At 39.9% G+C, this 22,380-nt stretch overlaps 1 protein-coding gene across 2 annotated transcripts in view; it reads left to right on the plus strand.

Moving 5' to 3' along the window:
- The window catches only part of itfg1 (integrin alpha FG-GAP repeat containing 1), a 178,212-nt gene that overhangs the window by 79,307 nt on the left and 76,525 nt on the right, over nt 1-22,380 (plus strand). For both annotated transcript variants that reach the window (XR_007032953.1, XM_035166993.2), the window contains exons 11-12: nt 11,557-11,707; nt 13,267-13,375. Coding sequence is in view for 1 of the 2 variants with exons in the window: in XM_035166993.2 (XP_035022884.1) it covers nt 11,557-11,707; nt 13,267-13,375 (260 nt within the window). In the remaining variant the exon portion in view is untranslated. The remainder of the gene's footprint in view (nt 1-11,556; nt 11,708-13,266; nt 13,376-22,380) is intronic.

Genomic DNA, 22,380 nt, shown 5'->3' on the forward strand with positions numbered 1-22,380 from the left:
CTTTGGGTCCACAGCAATGAACCCATCAAATAAGAAGTCGATAGGAAGAACGGTTCTCGAGATATAATAAAATAAATAAAATGAGGGGGATGAACTTTGGGCAGTCAGCCTTCTCAGTTAGAGCAGCTCACACTTTGAACAGTTTGCCAGCATCCATCAGAGACTGTGGTACATTTTGTTCATTTAAAATTAACTTAAAATCATGGTTGAAAGATAATTAAGTGTGTGATTGTAGATTTAAGTAGCCTGAGCGTGCTTTTATGTTTTGTGTTCTATATGTTATGTATGTCCTGTTTTCAAACATTTTATGTGTTCGTATGAAGTGTGCATGTGTCATGTATTATGGCCTCTGTAGTTGTTTTCACACCTGCCTAGGGACTACAGTTGACAATTAGCCAAAATGGCTAAACTGGCTCATTTACAGAAATATTTACTAATGTGCATTGTCCCTGTAATTTTAAACTGAATAAATAAAATATGTGAAGGAAAGACAGACACATACCTGAGCAAAAACAGACATACACAAAGAGAAAGATATCTTTGCTTTATAGTCATGTAGATTGGATTAGACGGTCAGATGTGTGCTGTCTGCTGCTCCCCTGTAACCAATATTAGTGTCTGCATTTCTTTGTGTACCCCATTTACACCTGACATTAAAATGCCTTTTGAGGAGTAGTGATTGTAGTTGTATGCTCATCGTAAAGAATCAAAATGGAAGCACTTTATCTGTCGCTATTACAATAATCGCTAGGTAAACGAAGCACCCAGCATGTAGCGTGATTTCCATAGCAGCACAGCAAAGTGTGATCTTGACATTAGTGACTAAATTAAATTTAGTCAGTAATGACGTAGATGGAGCACAAAGCTCCTGCAGCTTTTTAGAGTCCCCTGCTATGATGACGATGACTAAAGCAATGATTCCCTGAAGCAAGATGTGGTTAGACTGTTTTTATATACTAGATCATATTTTAGAGCAGCCGCCAGCCCAGCCACTCTCTTTACTCAGGTAGGCTCCGAATTCACTGGAAGACACACACTCACACACACTCCATTCATCCAGTGCCCTCAGGGGGACAGAGCGTCCTGCCGGCTGTGAGTGTTTGATGTTGAAATGGTCCACCCCAGCTTCATAAGAGCCCCCTATCGCAGGAGAAATGGTCTAAATGTCACACTCCACCCTCCACTGGGCTGCTGTGCGTGCATGCGTGTGTGCGGGTGTGTATGCAAGAGTGTGCATGTAGCATGTAGCCATGCATGTAGCAGTATGTGGTGAGAGGAAGCTATTTCTGGAATACGAAATTAGGTCACAGATGGAGACGGCCGAATTTAAGTGATTTCTGTTGTATCTCACACCACTACATGACAGCACATCCCAATAATAACCGGTGATTACAGATAGTACTGATTGGATCCATCAAGATGCACTTTCAGATGTCACTGTGTGTCTCTAACGTTGTGTAAATCAACAAGAAGACAGGAAAGGCCTTCGGGAGATGTGACACAGACTCGCGCCTACACAAACATAGCACACATTTAAGTGTAGATGTCTTCAGGCTATAGGTCAGTGAGTGTCTGACAGTAATTGAATAATGTAGTTAACCTCTTTTGCAGGGTGTTGCCCAGCAAAATCACAACAAAGGTATTGCTGAAGAAAAGTCATGCTGCAACATGTCTTTTAAAGGAAAAGAAAGAGTTTTTCAGAAGAGTGCAGCTAAACTCAAATCAATTTCTTAGTCTTTAGACCCACAAAATCAGTCACAGTCATGCACTCTCTGGAAGTGACAACAGCAACATTTCACAATGATTGTTACCCACCAAAACATCATCGTCTTTTTTGCTCACATCACATAAAAAGAATGTTTTACTTTCATGTGTGTGCCCTGTTTCATTACGCCACCATTAAAGAGTCCTTCCTTGGCTGCCATTTCCTCAAATTTGAAATACATGATTGTCCCCACCTGTTTCCTATGCATAGCCAAGATGGTGACCATTGAGATTTAGAAGTGTCTCACATTGAACTCGACCTATAATCATTTTGACTGCACCAGCTGGGTACTCAGTGCACTGCTTGTTCCCATAGTTGTCAGTGTGAATAGCAAGTGTGAGCAGGAAAGAACACCAATTTTAGTCTTGGCCTGACTGTTCTGCTTCTGACACTCCTCTATGTTCTTTATTTTTGCCTCACTCATCACAATGCACAGACATAGAACTGGGGTTAGTGGGACAAGTACAGTGTTATACTTAATTTGTCAGTCCAGGTTTTGATCTGATGTGGTTGTGATTAACTCTTGAATTCAGATTTGGGGAATTTGGGCAAAATATGTAATAACTGTTTTTCTGACCAATATTGTTGTTGCTTTATATCTTGTGATGACTCTATTACTCTCTGGGCCTTGATTTAATTATCTACACTTATCTATCTAATGCCTAACAAACATATTGGATCACATGGAAAGAACCAGATGAAAATATACTTTTAAATACTGTGTATAGTTGACACTGGTCCTATATTAGGTACTACTATGTTAAAATTCACACATTTAGCTCACATTTAATGAAATATCAGTCACATACATGCTCTGATGTCTTATCGGCTGTGCGACTATATATAGACAGCTCTGTGTCTTTCTAAACCATGGGGAATACATTGAGTTTACCACAGATAGACTCTAAATTTCAAGTGTCATAGCAAAGGGTCACAATACTTAATGTGATATGTATTGTGATTTATGTTTCTGCTTTGTCATTATGGGGCATTGAGTAAAAACTTTAGCAAAAGGTAGCAACAAAACAAAGAAAAAATCTAAATCTTACTCAAAAAACCTATTGTACGTAGCATTGTATGGCAAACACAATCATTATCATTCATTCATGATACAGATGGGAATCCTTATTGCATTACCACTGGGTTTGCCGTTGTCTTTTATTTCTTCATGAACACTTAATTTATTTAACTTTTCTGACTTCCAGTTATTGGGATCAACAACCACGAATAGAAACTAGTCGCACACAGGGCTGTAGTAGGGGGTAATACAAAATAGCATTCACAGACCTTTTTATGGTGGTTTACTCACACGATTTTTAAAAGTTTGAGTCAAATTCAACATTATTGTTTCCTGAGCATTTAATGACACTTCAGAGCACAGCCTCATCTTAATTTCCAATGATGCTGGCTGGACATTAACTTGGCCATTTTCACAATGAATGCACTCTGTGTATGTTGTCATGTGTAATTTTTACAAATGCATTCATGTAAGAGCAGGATTTTACTGTTGTCTCTTAATACGTTTTAATCTTAATTTGTAAAGTAACTAGCAACTAAAGTGAGATAGAAAATAATAGTGGATAAAAGTATAAATATTTGCCTCTGAGATCTAATGGAGTAGATGTATAAAGAAACATGAAAATTGCAACACTCAAGTAATGTAGTCCCTCAAATTTGTATACGGTAATTAGGTGAATGTACTTAGTAACATTCCATCATGTTTTACCCCACACCAGTACAAATAAACAACATCAATAATATTCACAATAATATGCTAATTATTGTTATTATTAAATATTATTGTCTATATGATTCGATTTCAGTTGTTCTAGTCTCCTAGTCTATATATAGTCTTGTATATGGGTGAATGTACGATACAATAATAATTCCTTTCTTTTGCAATGGACATCAAATATGGCAGTGGAATCAGTTAACGTGACAGTATTGTAATGTCGACTTCTCTACTGAATTCAAATTTCATGTAAGAAACTCAGAGTTGAAGTTTAAGTCAGGACAACACCACAATCCGTTCCTAATCAGAGCAGAGTAACAATTAATATTCTTGGTTATGTAAAGCTCACTGCTCTTCACCTTGTTGATGCAATGATGAGTTCCATCACATTACGTTTGAGTGTTGCTGTGAGTGCATATGCGCGTTTGTCTCCAACTATCAGTATGCATCCCGACCATGGAACTGCTAAGAGCTTAGCAGGCTGTTGCTAGGCAATGCTATTTAAAATCCATCTCTCTCTGTATCTTAGCTCTGTATGGCAGCTGTGTTTGTCTCTCGGTTTTGTTGCTAATACCAGGGTGGAAGCCGTAGTAGTGTGAGGCATTTGCCTTGTTAGTCCTCTCCATTATTTTCTTTTCAAGAAGCACCTTTTTAGAGAGAGGCTGGTGTGGCCTCAGATGACATTCCAACAGAGAAAATTCTCTTTCTAGGGAGCTGCTCAGTTAGAGTTTAATGAAATGCAGTGTTGATTGGTTTTAAAGAATTATGCCACGTTCTAGTGTGCAGCGCTGCAAGCTATTACACTAAAATCTGCAGAGGTGGGTATGTGGGCTTCATTACAGTCCATGTAAAGCAGAAATAAATATCTATACACATTACAGAAAAATGTGCTATTAACCACTCGCAATCTTAAATTAAAAGAAAACCACCAACTATCTAAGATTACATTTCAAAATTGTTTAAAAGCAGTAATATCATCATGTTGGCAGAGAGGTTATGCTAAGTATGGCTTTATTATTTCTGGCCCACCCCAAAAAAAATACTTGAATGAAAAGCAGTTTAATGGTCTAACTCCGTAAGTTATTGCTAAATACTTGTCTTTTACCATGTATTCAGCAAATATTTTCTAACTAGTATGGTGGGTTAAGAAGTGAGGTAAATGCTAATGTCAGCATGCTAGCATATCGATAATAATAACACAAATTCGATTTTTGATGTATTATTTTGACGTTTTTAACCATATTACTTTATTAAGTATTTTGACAAGTAGTCAACACCAAGTACAGCTGAGGTTCATGATAATGTTAATAGAACTGATGTTTTTTTTAAATTAATAACAACATTTGATAAATGGAAATTTTGACACGATGATGTCAGGAGATTGCAATTCATCCTCTGGGGACCATGAATGTTTTCACAACATTTTATGGAAATCCATTAAATATGTGTTGTCATTCTCGACTGATTACCTGTCCAACTGCATTGCAACCCCCGAGGCCATGCTGCTAGCGTAGCTAAAAACAACAACGCTATGAGCACATAGCACGATTATTTCAAAGTCTGTCTTGTATCCCTGTGTATTAACATTTATTTCATTGACCCAGTGTGCAATCTTTGTTTGATTCCTAAAATCAGGTCCATCCAACAAAAAGCAAACAACAAATAATTCCACAGAATTGAGACCATACAATTCACATGAGTTTAGTGTGGTTATGTGTTTTCTGCTACTGTATCAGAAGCTAAGTCTGTCATTTTGGAAGTTTATTCTAGGGAAAACATCGATTAAACCAGTGTTTCTGCCACAGGAGTTAAAGTATTGTGCTGACAAATGGGGATTAAGCCCTACACCCAAATTGAGACCCAAGCTTTGCCAATGATTTTACCAGTGATATTTCTCCCGGTCCCACACTTATTTAAGTCTTCATTGTTTCCCAGCTTGTTCACTGTCAAGCTAACAACACTAACTTAACCTTACTATGACCTGCAATACACGTAAATTTGCAGTTGCTAGCAATACTTAATACTTTGTAAGGAAAGGGATAGAGATGATAATGTAGTGCACTTTTTGCTCAACACACCAGATTTTCTTTTCTAATGAAAGTCGCGTATAACACAGTTGTAAAACAAACTCATTTGTAAGTTGCTGTTGTATAATGCTGTGAACAAAAAATCTAATAAGGAATGACTAAAAGAAAGGTTACTTGGTAGCAAACCCGTCTGTGGGACAATGACGCAGCCAGGGAGAGACATTGAGGATGAAACAGTGAGTGACGGCAAGCAGACCGTGTGGAGGAATGACACAACCAAAGGATGTACTTTGACTTTGATTGTGTGTCATTGCCTGTGTTCATCACCACAGTGGCTCGCAGAGTGAGAAACCACAGCGCCTCAGGGCCTTGACAACATATCGCTGTCTGACTGTCACTTCATCTATGTGGACCTGCCCACTGCTTGTCTTTGCTCACCTTTGGTCCACGTCTCTTTCTCTCACTGTCAGCCTCTCTCTCACTCTCTGTCAATCTGCCAATAGTTGGGTGACACACAAACCCGAGTCATTCCAACTGCAGTGTTTGTTTGTGTGTGTTCTTAAAACAGTGTAGAAAATGTTAAGTTAATTCCAATTTAACTTATAATTGACAAGTTAGACGCAGAATCGCAGTTGTCGTTGTCATGAACATCCCAGTCGCCCCTTGGACAGACGCTAGTCGCCTGTTTATTCAAAGTGTCGAGGTCATCCTATTCTGCTTGCTAATCATCACGGGGAGTGAAAACACCTGCTCCTCTTGGTTATCGGAGGTCATAGAAGAAGACATGTTCAACTCAGTCCACAGACTGACTGTTAAGGCTCACTGGCCCTCCCCCACTACTGCACAGTCGGCAAGGTGCTGTTTGCCTGTTTATTCAAATTGTATTAATATTATATATATATTATTATTATTATTATTATTATTATTATTAAAACATTTTTATTATTACAGTCACGACTGGCTTGTTAGTCTTATGACAAATCTGCAGGCCAGTTCAACTCTGCTTACCCCTCAGATGGATGCTGACGGTGGAAAGGGACGTGATTCCGTTCACACTACACTAACTTGAAAGATATTCTCATTATCAGACGGTTAGGTAGGTGGAGGAGGATAGCAGAGAGCTTTAACTCAAGGATAGAAGGTAAAAAATGTCAAGGAAAGTAGAGAGGAGTGCACCGCTGTGTTGCTTCCATCATCAAAACTGTAACGGGCATTATCAAATGCTCCCACACAATGCTTTGTGAAAAAAACACAACTTGTGAGCATTTTAACAGAGTCCTTGGTGTTTTGATTGGCGGGGGGGGAAAAATTAAGTCTGGAAGAAAGGCATATGGATGGGTGGAGGGGGGAGAAAGCACAATTGTAGATGAGAGGATGAGAGGAAATGAGAAAGGAACAGAAGGATATCAAGAAGGAGGTGGCCAGGTTAATATAGCTCAGCTTGAGCGAGATGGACGGATGGATGGAGAGTGAACAGTAAAGGTGGACACGTAACAGTGGCCTTTCGAAGCATTTCAGGTGAGGGAGAGGAGGGTCATCTGTGTGATCAGCTGGTCAGCCTCCTGCCATCCTCATGCCCCTCTGGAGGCCAATTAGAAGGGAGGCGGATAGAGCTAGCAGCACTGGAAGACTCCCCCCAGACACACACACACACACACACACACACACACACACACACACACACACACACACACACACACACACACACACACACAAACACACACACACACAGACACACAGACACACAGAGCGCTGACACCAGGTTCATACAATACTGGAGGCCCCCAGGCATACAGAGACATTAGTGTTAGACTGTAAGTGCTGTAAAGGCCTTGTTTTGGCTTTAGCTCAGATTTAGTAATTCCTTGCACTTTATAAATCACATTTTAGTGAGAAGTGAGATTATCTGCCATTCTTCATCATGATTTTTAGTGCTGTGGCTCCAAGGATGGCAATGTCCATTAGTTGTTTCGTTGACCTTTCGATGAAATTTAGTAAATAAATTCATGGTGCCCTGAGGATGGATCCTAATGACTTCTGTGATGATTATTGGTTGTATTGACATTAATGCCTGCTGCAGATTGGGAGGCCACAGACACAACAACAGATGTAATCGGATGCACACACTAGACGATCCAGTCAAGACGCAGGACCACACACTTGCCATTTAAACAAAAGATTTGTGAATGGTGATCTCAAGTCTACTGTCCACCAAACAAAGGTCTTATTTACATTGTAGGCAGCCATTTTTCGGCTCTAAACACAAGAACATAACATCCAGTTACTGACTCTTTTTCTGTTCACCCAACCAATTGCTGTTCTTTTCAAACGGCACCATCGGATCTCGAATCGAAAATATCAAACATGTTTGATATGTCTGTAAGTCCGTCACATTAAAGGATGATTTGGTCGGATAATCTGTTCTGATCAGCCACAAATCGGTAATGCCTCGTGTGTGTGTGTGTGTGTGTGTGTGTGTGTGTGTGTGTGTGTGTGTGTGTGTGTGTGTGTGTGTGTGTGTGTGTGTGTGTGTGTGTGTGTGTGTGTGTGTGTGATCCACCTCATAATCCCGAGTTCATCTCCACCATCACCCCCTGCAGTGCTGGGGAGATGTTGTTTTGAAGTCCAAAATCTCAGAAAGGACACACACACATTGGTGAATAACAATCAAATGCCGTCTAAAGTTCAGCCTGAAACTTTAAATGTTAGATTTCCTTTTGCGCACAGACACACACACACACAGCGTCCCTGAGAAAGAGCTGGAGGTCCTGCAGGTCGTCAGTGACAACCGGCCACATTCGCTGTTAAAGTTATGCCGTTTGAGTAGGGAGGGGGGCTTTAGTGAAGGCACAGTATTGATGGCTTACACAGAATGACCTTTAACCAAAGCCCAGCTAATATACGTGTAATCACAGCCAAAGTTAAACCAGCACAAGCCCCATCCTCACTCATTGCCTTCTCCCCCCACGCACAACGATGCAGACATCCTGAAACACAAGCACGTCTGCAGAGAAAACTGTCATCTCAACTGAGACTATTTCAATCTGTGCGCCTGAAGCATTATGTGTCCACTTTAAAAATTAATTAAATTTCTGAACTTTGCTGCACGTTGCCTATTTAAATACAGATGTTGTAATTATTGGAAGCTAAGTAGAGGCCTCACCCAATAACTTTAGTATTTCAGGATTTCTGGCTGCCCGTACAATAACCAGATTATTGCACTTACTCCTCATATATCAAGGTCTGCTGTTGATGCTGATGTCAGGGAAAAATTTATGAGAATATTTGAAATTAAAAAGTGAATTTGTTTCCCTTAGTTGGATGCAGTGATAATGATTCATCTTCTGTGAAAAAAACAGACGTTGTGAGTAAGGTGATCCAAGGGCGGCTGTGGCTCAGGAGGTAGAGCGTGTCGTCCACAAACCGTTTGAGCCCCATTTGTACCTCAAGTCTGCATTCCGAAGTGTCCTTGGGCAAGATACTAAACCCCAAATTTCCCCTAATGGCTTTGCTGACAGTGTATGAATGCTGGGTGATGGGGAAAAAAGTGCAGTGTGCAGAAATCCTGTATGAAAGTGTGTGTGTGTGAATGGGTGAAAGGAACTCTAAACCGCTTTCAGGTTGATAACATTGAAAAGTGCAATATTAATACAGTCCATTCAACACAAATGTATTGCTATTTACCATGCAGCCTGAATCAAACATAAATTGGATTAATGCCCAGGCTACTGTGACTGTAAAAAGATTGCAATAATGTTCATGAGAAGAAGAAGATACAGCAGTTTTAGTCAGGGCATTCCAATACTATCGTCTTACTGTATATAATTATTTTAATTTGGGTTTATTAAACAAGTGGTTTTCCTTTTTAAAGCTAGAGTACAATGTTTGGGCAATATTTTAGGTACATTTTTAAAGTTTCATCAAAATGTGCCTTCTCCGTGCAGCACACAATGCATGATAAAAAAGATATTGAGAAAAACCCAGTGCTCATCCACACAGGTTGATGAACTGAGGGTCTTTTTGTCAAAGCATACAGTGCCACCAAAATGACCATGAAAATGAAAAACCGCAATCAAAGCAGCCATTACATACTTCATGATAGAAAAATGATTATGATAAAATAAAATAACTGCACTCTGTTATTGTTTGTTCACTTAGCAACCATTTTCCTAAAGCCAGACTGAGAGCAGTGGAGAGGCTTATAGAGCACTTTCAATCACCTATTTGACCACTTGTATTGCTTTATTGAAGCCAGCTGTTGTGTAACATCAGCATTTATCACCCTGATATCTGCCCCATACTGTTCACTGAGCGCGTGCGTGCGTGCGTGTCATAATTGGCATCTCCCAATTTGCTGCTTTTCTGCTGAAAGCTTCTGTTTTTCTCTGTATTCCCTTTTGTAGGAGACATGATAATGAGATGAGCTTGTTCCGTCTCGTCGTATACAGGGACATGTATCTATCTCTGTCTCTAACTCACTGCTCATACTTTAGTTTAAACTCTCAACAAATGTGCATTTTGCCCAGTTTCAGGATGTATATGAGAGCGTAATATTAGTGACAGTAATCAATCAATCCACCTTTATAACAAGGAGCACATTTCTTTTTTTATCCCTTATCTTCCACCTCTATCTGTCCCAGTGACAGGTTTTACTGCAAGGAAGGCAGATTTAATGTTTTTCCAACACCGCCTCACACAGTCTTTCAACTTCTTAAGGCATCTTGGATGGCAGAAGTCCCATCAGGCTCATAGCTTGAGGTGGGCCTTCACCTCCACTCCCAAGACAGAGTAAGGGGGGAGGGGTAATTAAAAATCCTGAGAGAGGGAGGGCTTTCACGGTTATTCTATTTTTAGTCCGGCTCTTTAGTCCGATCTAGTTTCAGGTCGCCACTCCCACAGAGATCTAGGAACAGGTACACAGGGCTAGAAAGACACATAAAGAAAAAAAAGAGGGTGATTCAATCTTCCCACAGATTTAAAGGGAGAATGTGACAAAGACTGAGCACACAAGTACAGACAGAATGCTGGATAAAAAATACTGCTTGGGTTTTATTTTATCTTGAATAAATTAGTCACCATGTGTCGTGAAAAAAGATGCCAAATACAGGGTGTGGTCACAGCAAACTGAACACCTACAAATGTATTAGTTTTTTGACCTATCTTTTTACAAGGGCATGGTCTTTAAGAGCAGGACTTATTGATTTTAGACTCAGATTTTGTAATTTTTTTGACGGGGAATTTTGACTGGCTTGTTGCACAAAACAATCCCGGCACAGATGTTTTATGTTTGCACACATGTAACATTTGAGTGCAGGGTTTGCAGTGAGAGCATTAAAAAATCTGAAAGTGAAATTAGTAAGTCCTGCTCTCAAAATTAAAAAGACCATGCGTCATTTTATATGTGCATTATTTTATATGTGCATTATTTTATATGTGCATATTTTAGTGCATGTGTTGAGATTACAGTTTGACAATTGAGTAAACCCACCTGACATTTCTTTTATCACTGAGAGGCGACACTTGGGTAGAGCTGCAGTGCTTTACAGGGTGGGTGGAGGTATGGATATACTAAGTTGTTCCCATGCTGATTGTCAGGACAAATGCTCACTTTCTGGCTCCATGCTGTTTGCTGTAAAATCTAACAAATGCCATTTAGATTCAAAAGCCAAAGTAAATTCCACAAGGTCAACATTTAAAGTTCAGAGACACGTCATTGTGATCTAAAACCATACGGCTACATCAGACTAAAGTAAGAAATGTCTGGCTGAGACAGAGTGTGCACTTGGAGCAGGAGGACGCTGGAGGTTATTTTGCAGGGACCAGGATCAGCTTCAGAAATGGAATGAAGTGTGAGAGAGGGAGTTTCCAGTTTATACTTTATACCTGTGTCACTGGGCATGATTCTGCTGAGAACTGTCATTCTGATCTGCTGAAGATATAAACATGCTGCATTTGAGCAAACACTGCACCCTGTTGTTGGCATCCAAGAAGCAAATGATAACCTGCATTTTCTCTCTCTCTCCCTCTCCCAGTGTTCAGCAGGCCTTCCTGTTGGAGAACGTGCCCTGTAACAACGTCAGCTGCCATAGTGTGGGAAGAATGTTTCACATCCACTGGGACCAATCAGATTTGGGAGCCATCCAAAATGCCATAATGGCAACATTCTTTGACATCTACGAGGATGTGAGTAATTTCTGATGACTCCGTATAATCTGGGGTTTGCTCTGGTCATAATGTACATGGGCTGTCACTTTTTATTCACAATGCAAACAATCATTTGAAAATGGGGGGGAAAAGTTCATATTTAACCTGTAATGTCAAAATATACAATAGTCGTCACACCGTCAGATGTAGTTTGCTTCCTGAAGATGTCCTGAACAGCCAATCACGACACAAAAGCATCTGAGAAAGAGCATTTGGAAGTATTTTGGTTTCTTCACCGTAGACGGCAAAGAAAAAAACAAAATGTTTAAGGCTGTTTGTCATCGTTGTACCATGCAACTGACTCTCTCTTCAACAACAACAAATCTGTGGACTCACTTGTTAGCAGCAGCGGAGGAAGCCCCACTGACGAGCTGAGCAAATTCAAAGTGTTCAACCTCATGTAACTGCGTGCACGAGGGGGGAGGAATATTCAAATATATCCATTCAAACTTGTTTTTTAGAAAAAGTGACCGCCCTATACATGATCACACTATTCTCTATCTCTGTCTTTCTCTTTCCACGTCTCTCTCAGTCTCTCCTTGGACAGTGGTGTCAGACAGTTAGATATGCAGCTAAACTGGCATCTCTTTTTTTCTACAGCGTTATACGTTGATGCCAAATGGCTGATTAAACCCCACAGAGCATACAACAAGACTTGATTCCTCTAATGCAGAAAAGTGGATTATGTGTGAAGCTTTTTTCTCAACTGACATAACAAAAGTGATTTTAAGTTTATAATTATTTCCTTTCATGCTCAGATTTGGACTAAGGACGGGACAGTGTCATGTTCAGTTTAGTGCTTGTTTGTGATCAGTAATGCAGTTAAGAGCATGCACAGCAGATTGTGTGTAAGCCGACTTTGCTCCATCTTTGCCAGCAATTGTTTTCACGAGACAAAGCACTTATTTATCTTCTTTGTCTGCTCTGCTGCTGCTGTTTTTTCACACCCTGCGTACAAGCTTTCATTATATACTTAGATTCTATCTTCATGTATTTCTTCCTCGATTCCAATCTATGGTGACAATGATGTGTTTTGTTTTTAAAATGCATCACGCAGCAACTTTAAAGAAGCCTAATAATACAGTCTTGCAGAGGTAGAGTACATAGAAGAGAAGACGTGCATACACTCCGTGCACAAATTAACTAATTTGCATACATGCAGTTGTCAAAACCCTCCTTTTGTGTTTCCCAGGCTCTGCTCCCAGATTCCAATGCATATCGTGCAGTAGCTTTATGGCAATCTGTGTATGTGCTTGTCTTATCAGAATTAATTATTACTGCTTATGTGGTCTGTCTGTTGAATTCAACTCTCTCTCTCTTTTCATCTCTCTCTCACCCTGGAGACAGAGGTTTTGGATGGGAGAGAGAGAGATGTGGTGAGGAGAAGAGAAAAGAGGAAGAATAGAGATGATAAGATAATGCTGGATCAGTCATCCAGGGTGTTAGAGGGATAAAAATGTACATCAGAAGACACACACACACATACACACACACATGCTCTCATTGTCCCTTATCTATATGCCTGTCTTCATTTGCAGGGTATATTAGACATGCTGGTTCTGAGCCAGACAACGGGCAGAAATGAGTTGATCATCCACGCTTTAAAGAACAATTTTGAAGCTGACGCCTACTTCGTTAAAGTGATGGGTAAGTGACTGATTTGCTCAGTATGCTCTGTTCCGCCTTCCTTTCCTCATTCCTATAGCAGTGTATTGAAACGGCCAACGGCAGCAAAAGGTCTCAACTGTTCTTTTCATATACCACACACAACTGGAATTTAAATAGCTAATGATTAAGTGTGTTTTTTGCACAATGATAGCCCCTCCTAGACCAATTTTAATCAATGAATATGGGCAGCTCTTTTTAAGTCCTTGAAAGCAGATGACTATTATCTGTCATATTATTAGATTTTTGTTTTTAGCCTGGAGCTTCCCAGTTGGTGGTTTAGAAAAGGAGATCTTGCCTGAGCATTTTTCTTCTATTTTAGCCTAAATTAAGTCTCAGTCAGCACAAAACGTCTGTAGGAAATGCACCTTCTCCCAAAGGGTCATTTTAAATTCTGCCTCCGACTTCTTTCCAGATTCTCTAGAAGAAGCAGTAATTGCCTACAAAGTGAAAATGGTCATTTTAAGCTGTTGACTAGGACAGGGTCTTGTTTCTGTTTACATAGAACCAAATTTTCTGTATTTTTTTTTATGTTTTTGGGTTGACCATCCGCCTATCCCATTCTCATGAACGCGATATCTCAAGAAAGCCTTTGGGTAATTCCTTCAAATTTGGTGTGAATATTAACTTGGACTCAAGGATTACCTGATTAGATTCTGGTGGTCATAGTTCAAGGTCATGGTGGCCTTGAAAATAATGTTTTTAGTTTTTCTTGATCGTGATATCTAAAGATCATCTTGAGGGAATGTTTTCAAATTTGGTATTAACGTTTACTTGGCCTCCATGGTGAACTGATTAGATGTTGGTGCCTGGAATTCAAAGGTCGAGGTCACAGTGACTGCACGTCCCTGTGAATGTGATATATTAGGACTGCGTAGATCACCTGATTTTGTTTACAGCAGCCCGATACCTTCGTCAGCTCTGACACCTAGCCCTAACCCCCCCATATGTAAACAGAAACTTCACTGGTTGTTGGAGGCATACAACCGCAGTGCAGGAATTCTAGTATTTGATTGCTGTGTATGTGTGTTTCCATTGATTCCATGCCAGATTTTCTTAGTACAGAAAATGAAAATAGTTATAAATCAATGATACCTCCGGGAAGTGTTTAATTATTTAATTTTGATGATTTTACAGTTTCACTCCTACAAATGTTGGGAACAAAACGACATCCTGGGTTCAAAGCCACACTGACATCTTTATTGCACATTTTCCTCCTCGCTCTCTCCTCATGTAATGTGTCACTTTCCATCTTTTATTGTCTGATAAAGGTGTCAGAAATGCCAGAGTAGAACCTATTCCTTTCCTTCCCTCCTAACCTTATTCTGTCTGTGCAACGAAGATGACTGAATGTTAACTAATTCGAAAGAAATGGCATACGTCATCTGTGCTGTTTCAGTCACAGATGATGTCTGACTAGAAGCAGCTGTAGCATCAATATCTGCTCTCAACACTCTCATAGTTCCATATATTTTTGGCACACGTCTTTTTTCTCTCGCAGTTAATAGATTATGTTTCTTTTATTCTTTATTGTAAGAGCGTTTGAGTAAAAATCAAGACATGCTCTTTTGAAGTCAAAATATTGGTACAGCGTTAGTACCTAGTGACATTTGAGTAAAGCAAAAATAGTTCCACTCTAGGGTGGGCCTTTGCACAGTTTAATCTGTCACTCTGCACTGCTCATTAGTAAGAAAAGGAGCATAGCTCATTTCTGTTTCAGCACAGTTGGCGAACAGTTGTTGTTTAGTCTTTTGGGAAGGGATGGGCCACTCAAGCTCCTCTGTTTTCAGAATCACACACAAACACACACGGACGCACTCATAAATCATCACATGCCCTTGTAAATGCACACCAGTACACACATCATTTACTAAAACACTTACAATGTGTGTAAGAATGAATATTCGTTGCCATGTATTACATATTCACATATTTGACCTGTCTAATACATACAGAACTGCCTGAGATACATTATATGGTACTTTTACTCATTCAACAACATTCGGTTCTTTGATATAATTCAAACATGTTGAGAACAAAAACATTAAAAGCCTACACTCTAACAAACAGTTCATAGCAGGAGCAAATGGTTACAATACATGCAAGGTTTCTGCAGGGTCTTAAAAAGATAGATAGAATCATCTGAAATTTAAAAAAAAGTCTTAAATATATTTGAATATTATATTCTATAGTCTTTGCCCCTGACCCTTAGCCCTACCACTTGGCCCTACCCCTTCGTTTTGTGTGTGGCCGTGAAGGGGTAGTGTTGTCCCATTTCTCCATGTGATGTAGGGGTAGTGGCCGTCTACCCCTTCAAACACCCCTTCAACCATAGTGTATTCAGGTCCCCACTTAAAGCAAAACAACCATGATTTTAATCAATGTAATTAATTCACTATTGACACGATCACAACAAACATGTAAACAGTCATTACTCCCTTATCTCATATATGAAGTTGGGGAAAAAAGTTCCCCGCTCATGTTTCAACAGTGCGGGGCAGAAACGTTACACTGAAATAACCAACGTAAACACGCTGACTGATCAACAGATCAATCTGTCCAGTCTGTCCAAAAATGTAAGCATGACCTACCAATAAAATAATAAAAACTGGAATTAAGTAAAATCAGGGAATGCGGTACGATAGAAGTACGTTTTAAGCTTTGATTTAAAGGAACCTTTTGACTCAGTCTGCCATATTTCAGGGTTCTCCAGGGCCTCTGAGCTCTTATTATTTGTCGCACTTAAAATAGGTCTTGAATTTGATTCAGTATGGTCTTAAAGGGGTCTTGTTGAAACCTGCAGAAACTCTATGGTATTTAGCAAAAGTTAAATTAATAAAATGACTGGTATAGTACATAGCCTCCAGTCAGTCAGAAAACAGCTATGGGCTAGGCTGTTTTCCATGTGGAGCATTTAGCAAGTCCAGAATCGTGTATGTGTGCATCTTTGTACAGTTTTTTAGTGTCTATACTGTAATGGTGCAATACACTTCAAGATGAAGCACCAATACACATGAAGTATCATTTGAAAGGTAGGAAGTCAAACAGTGAGAATCCTTGTGGGGGGCCTGATACAGGTCTTTGATGTGATAAAGTAGCCAACTTCTCTCTCAGCCAAATGAATGACACACTGCAACCTTGCAGTGATGTGGGAGCTGTGCCGAACTTTGATGGATGATTCTACAATGTTTTTAATGATGAGACTAGGATGTTAGATGAGGATTAGTTGCATCACACTGAGCTTCTAAAATTGACACAATAACATCCTTTGTTTGGTCTTATTGACTTTAGAACCATTTTTTGTCCAAAAATTGTTTCCAGGAACTTTTGAAAGTTCAAATGACTTCCATGAGCACTGGGGGTTCAAGATAGGTTAGACTTCTCTGCAGGAGATCAATTAGAGAGACTAGACGCTAACTGGACGTCATGGTAGCTGGTGTACAGGGAGTCGACCTAAATAGACACATTTCACAAACCAGACAATTCAGCAAGCTCATTACGTATAGACAGATTTCCATCCATCCTAATACAGGTCTGGCCAATCACAATCATTTATTTTAAATGATGCACGTTTGATGCAAGGACTGACATTAGGGTCACTTTTTGAAAACCAAAATCTGTTTGACATTTCAAAATGTTTGCCATGAGAAGGGTCTATGGTATGGTCAATTTGTGGGTTGGATAGTATAGGATACAGTGGTTTCCAGGTGTCCAATTGAAGTCTGTGTGCAACATATCATCTACCTGTTGTGCTTGTGTCCTGTACATATTGTCATGTCCAGACTGGTCCTCAAAGATGTGTCATTTTCAAATTGAATGAGTGTCATTTTTACTTTGCAAAAGCCACAATTTTGATTAGGCTTTAACACACATTAGCAATGTCTTTAAAGCTGGGATTGGTTATTCTGAAAAAGAAGATTCCTAACAAGAGCAGGCACTTTGAAAAAATGCAGCCGATACATCCCACCCCCACCCACCGGCCCTCTTCAAAGCTATGCCCCCAGAACACATGAACGTGCACTGACTGACAACTGCTAGAAGCCAGTGTGCGTCACCCTGGCTGAAGACTCCACTCATGCGCACTAACTAATCATTTTGGTTGGTCTAAATGAAATGATTGGTCTTTATTATTAGTGTTCTACGAGGGACACAGACACCTGTGTTATTTTTTTAAGATGACTTTATTTATTGATGGTTATTGGGACATTAAGAGGATTTTAACAAATAAGATAAAAAATAGTTTCAGAAACACCAACCAACCCTACATTTCAGAAGAGAGAGAATTATCCTGTGAAAAAATAGATGTTGGATCCGTACCTTCTTCCAAATCCACCCACCAAAATTAAATGTATTCTTTCTTGACCCATACCCCACCCTTCCACCAATTCAATAAATTTGGCTCTGAAGTTGTTGTTTAACAAACCTACAGTAACAAAAACCTAACATCCTTGGCGGAGGTAATACAAATGATGAAGGTTTCATCCAATCTCATCAGGCACAAGTCGGGAAGATCAATCTCATCAAAAAAAGTTAAATCACCAATGTGGGTGAATTATATAAGTGTGCAGAGCCTTACATATAAGACAATAATACAATTTAAATCTCAGTCTCAATATTGGTAATAGAAATCAAAATTTGATTTTTTCTTCATATTCAGTGCATTGACTCAAGTGTTTTTTTAGTTATTCTGACAGCTGCTTTGTGCATTACACGTCGGTCTGTGAGTTTGACTCCCCCTTCCTCCTGCTGTGACTTGAATTCCTTTTGTACCAACCGCTCTACCCGCCACTGTTCTTTCGTTACCCATGTTTAGTTTCACTGCAGTAAATCTAAACAAACACACACACACACACACACACACACACACACAGATACACCCACACCAAATTGCCTGTTTTCCCCCTGTCGATCCGAACGGTTTCAGCTCTCCCACTTCTCCTCATTCGACTTCACTTATTACATTTTGGTTGTAAATATCTTATATATGTTCAGTGCTGAGTTTTTTACATCCAGCCAAATGCAGACTAGTGAGTAAACAACAAGCAATCCAAAAAAATGGGAGACGAATGACATTTCATTCGTCTCCCTTGTGAATGTGAGCTCAAATCCAGCTTAATAGGCTTGCACCTCATGAGAAAAACCCCAGAAGGTGAATTGGTTATTTACCTTTTTTTTCCAGTTGTGTTTGATAGCATGTCTGATAGTCACATTCAGACTTTACACATTATATCAGCCAGTCATGTATCAGGCAGGCTGATCCAGTCCTCTGTTGTGTAATCAGGAATCCTGTTTTCTCAAAATGCTATCCCTCATCCTTCCCCTGAGCCTTATTGAACAACACCCGCTGAAGGATTGACTTTGTGTCGCACTGTGTGTGTGTGTGTGTGTGTGTGTGTGTGTGTGTGTGTGTGTGTGTGTGTGTGTGTGTGTGTGTGTGTGTGTGTGTGTGTGTGTGTGTGTGTGTGTGTGTGTGTGTGTGTGTGTGTGTGTGTGTGCGCGCGTAGTATATGAGTAAAAGGTAAGATCACATGATGCACACAGACTTCCTGGGATAAATCCATGACAGGCTGGCCTCAGACAGCAGCCTTGCCTCTCTGCCTGCCAGAGGCCTGGACTCTTGCTGGGCTTTTCACACTGAGATGACCTGAACCTGTACCGCTCTGACACCTTATCCTCCCAGGTGCACAACATGCGGTAGTTCACTCACTGGTGCATTCCATCAAGACCCGTACTTACCTCTGTTGCCATAGGAGCATATATTATTTAGTGAAGCTGCAGCCAAGTTGAAGTCTTGGCAGCTAAGATGCCATTCACACATATATATCCTGAAAGCCAAGAAAAAGCACATCAGCCCTGTAAGTCATTTTGTTTTGACACTCCGTCAAGAAGGGCTCTTCTCAGTGGTTGGTTGAACATTATTTAATGATAGTTGAACTTTAGTTTCCTCCTGTTTTCTCTGCAAAAACTTTGCATTTACAGTCATGCTATTAACTTAATGTTCCAGGCATTCATTGCATGTAATGGAAATGAATCAATGCTAACATATTGTATTTTGTTTTATTTAATTTATTGACCATATCTTAATGTTTGAGTGGCTAATATTTTAGTTATATGACCTCTAGGGATTTTTGTCGGTGCACTGCTTTGGCCCAGACTCAAATATCTCATCAATTATGTAATAGATTACCATGACATAGTATAGAGACATTAATGGTCCCCAGAAAATGAAAATTTCAGATATTGGTGATCTCCTGACTTTACCTTAAGTGCACCATGATGTTAATATTTGTGGTTCACAGTGAAGGTTTTATCCCTAGCTCCTCCAGTCTGCATTCCAAAGTGTCCTTGGGCAAGATTCTGAATCCCAAATTGCTCCGATAGCTGTTCCTACAGTGTATGAATGGTGTGATAGAAATAATGCTGCTTATAGAACTGCTGTATGAATGCATGAATGTGAATGTGTTAAGCGCTTTGAGCAGTCGACTGGAAAAGTGCTATGTATATACAGCCCATTTACCATAGATATTTCTATATCAGTAGATGAATGAATGAATATATCTTAACGTCTACCTGATGGATTCGTGGTTCCCAGGTGATATATTCTGATGACTATAGTAATCCTCTGAGTTTTAGCACCACCGTGAAGTTAACATTTTGTTTTTTTATTGAAATATCTCAGCAACTATTGGAATGTAGAGCTGCAGCTATCGATTATTTTATTAATCGAGCATTCTATTGATTATTCCATCGATTAATCGAGTAATTGTTTAAGAGTATTACGTAGTATTTTAGTTTTTCAACAGCACCTGAAGAAAAACGAAACTTATGGGGTAAATGTCATTTGCTTTATAAGCCATGCTTTCTGTCGTCTCGATTCCTTTGTAATGCACAGGGCAACAAAGGCAACGTAATCTGTGAACTTTCTCAGGCAATTGTCGGCACCTATGGGGGAACTCTGCTCTCTGTACATGCTCGTTGTGCAACAGTAATCGTAATCAATGTGGAACACAGTGGCCACTGAGCAGTACAAGAGCCCGTCTACAGATATTTGCCGGCAGTATATGGATTAAATGAAGCTTCGAAGCAAAGAATTTGAATCGATGATTTTTAGTAATCGATTTACTCAAGGAATCGTTTCAGCCCTAATTGGATGAATTGCTGTGAGATGCATCCCACACGTACACCTTTCATACCCTTGCCTTTAATGTGGGCACAACCGTCTGGTCCAGATTCCATTTTGTTTAATTCAAATATCTGTTCAACTCAAGACATTTTCCTCGGCTGTCAGCTAAGAAAGGATGCAGACCTTGAAATGTTTGCTCAGGGTAGTTCACAGAACAGAATAATGGTAATGACAAGCAACAAGAACACTATTAACATAAAACTGAATTTGAAACATGTAATACAGTAAAGATTAGATACGATACATTTTAATGAAAGAAGGATTTTTGTGGAGTTGAAAAGACGAGATACTTTCAACCTCATTGAATTTGGCAAGAACATGCTGTACACAGTCCACATGCATAGATTGAACCCCCGTGAGTTCAACTTGCGTGGGGGGTGGCAGGTTTTGGACTCATATACTGCCTGTGGTTCATTCTGACTCTCTGCAGCAGCAGCACAAAATGACTGTGTGAGGTGTTACACAGATGGGATTAATAAATGTGTCAGTCAGTCAAAAAGGAAGGTTTTAGCCACAGCTGGTCTCGTAGCTCCAAAAAACAGCTGAGCCAATCACACTAAAGTTTGACAGCTCAACAAATGAAGAATTGGCTGGGAAATCATACTGTTTGCTAGATGTTGCACAGTGACATGATGTGAACGTGCAACACAGCAGCAAGTTAAATAAAGAAATAATGAAAAATAATGTTAAGGTTATTCAAGTCGTAATTCTCCTCTGTATCCTGATATACATTTTAAAATGTGGTGCAGCAGTATATTGTGAGGCATTTCAAGAATAAATCACGAACCACTGAAAAACCTGCACACAGAGTTGGAAAGAAGAGTCACAGGATTAATGAGCTCCTGTAATCCAATGTTTCCTGCATAACAGGCAGAACACAGCCCTGCCAAAGTGAGCAATCAGAGGCAGAAGAGCCTTGGCAAGAGAGGTGACCAAGAACCTGATGGTCTCTCTGGCCCAGCTCCAGAGATCCTGAGTGGAGATGAGAGAGATTTCCAGAGGGACAACCAAATTCAAAGTGACAAGTCTGGTTTTCTCCAGATAACTGAGGTCACACAGTTCAATCCTGGTTTTATCAGACCAGAAAATCTTGTTCATTTTAGTCTTGAGAGTCCCTCAGGTGCTTACCATAGTTTTCCTGTGAGTAGTGCTGCAGTTTTGGTTGTCTTTCTGGTAGTTTCTCCAGCTGCCTTAAGACGGCTGCGGGAATATAATCAACTGAAGGGGTAGCTTTTCTAACAGTAAGCTGTGGACAACAGATACTGTCAGAACTCATTTATAAATTAATGCCAACTGCTGTACCAGCGTTTGTCTGCTTTAAACAGATTAAATGTTATTTTTTTATCTTTTGGATGCCTTTTAAGTTCCAGCATAGTGGTGTTGCTTTCCCTCTCCTTGCCTCTTAATAGTGCTACTTAAGCTGGGCTCAGACGACAGGAATTTTGGGCCAATTTAACCCTAATTCAGGCCCTAGGAATTGGAGGAGGAATGTAGTCTGGAACATCCATGGTATCGATGTTTGGCCCAGATTATCTGGTAGTGTGAGGGGTAACAGAGCCATTCGTAAAACTCCTGAACTGTCGAGCCGCCCTGACAATTATTAAACATGTTTGATATTTAGGATTCAAAATTGGGACGATTACATCAGTACTTTCCGAGCAGAACTACAACAGCTGAGACAGAGAGAACGGAGCAGCTGACAGTGCTGCCGAGCATAGAGTAAACATTCTGAGGCTAACATGCTACTGTTGAAAGATATAAGTGTTAGTTAAAATCTCACAGGAAGTATAGATAACTTGTGTTG

Source organism: Hippoglossus stenolepis, chromosome 1 (genome assembly GCF_022539355.2).
Source record: "Hippoglossus stenolepis isolate QCI-W04-F060 chromosome 1, HSTE1.2, whole genome shotgun sequence".
NCBI lineage: Eukaryota > Metazoa > Chordata > Actinopteri > Pleuronectiformes > Pleuronectidae > Hippoglossus > Hippoglossus stenolepis.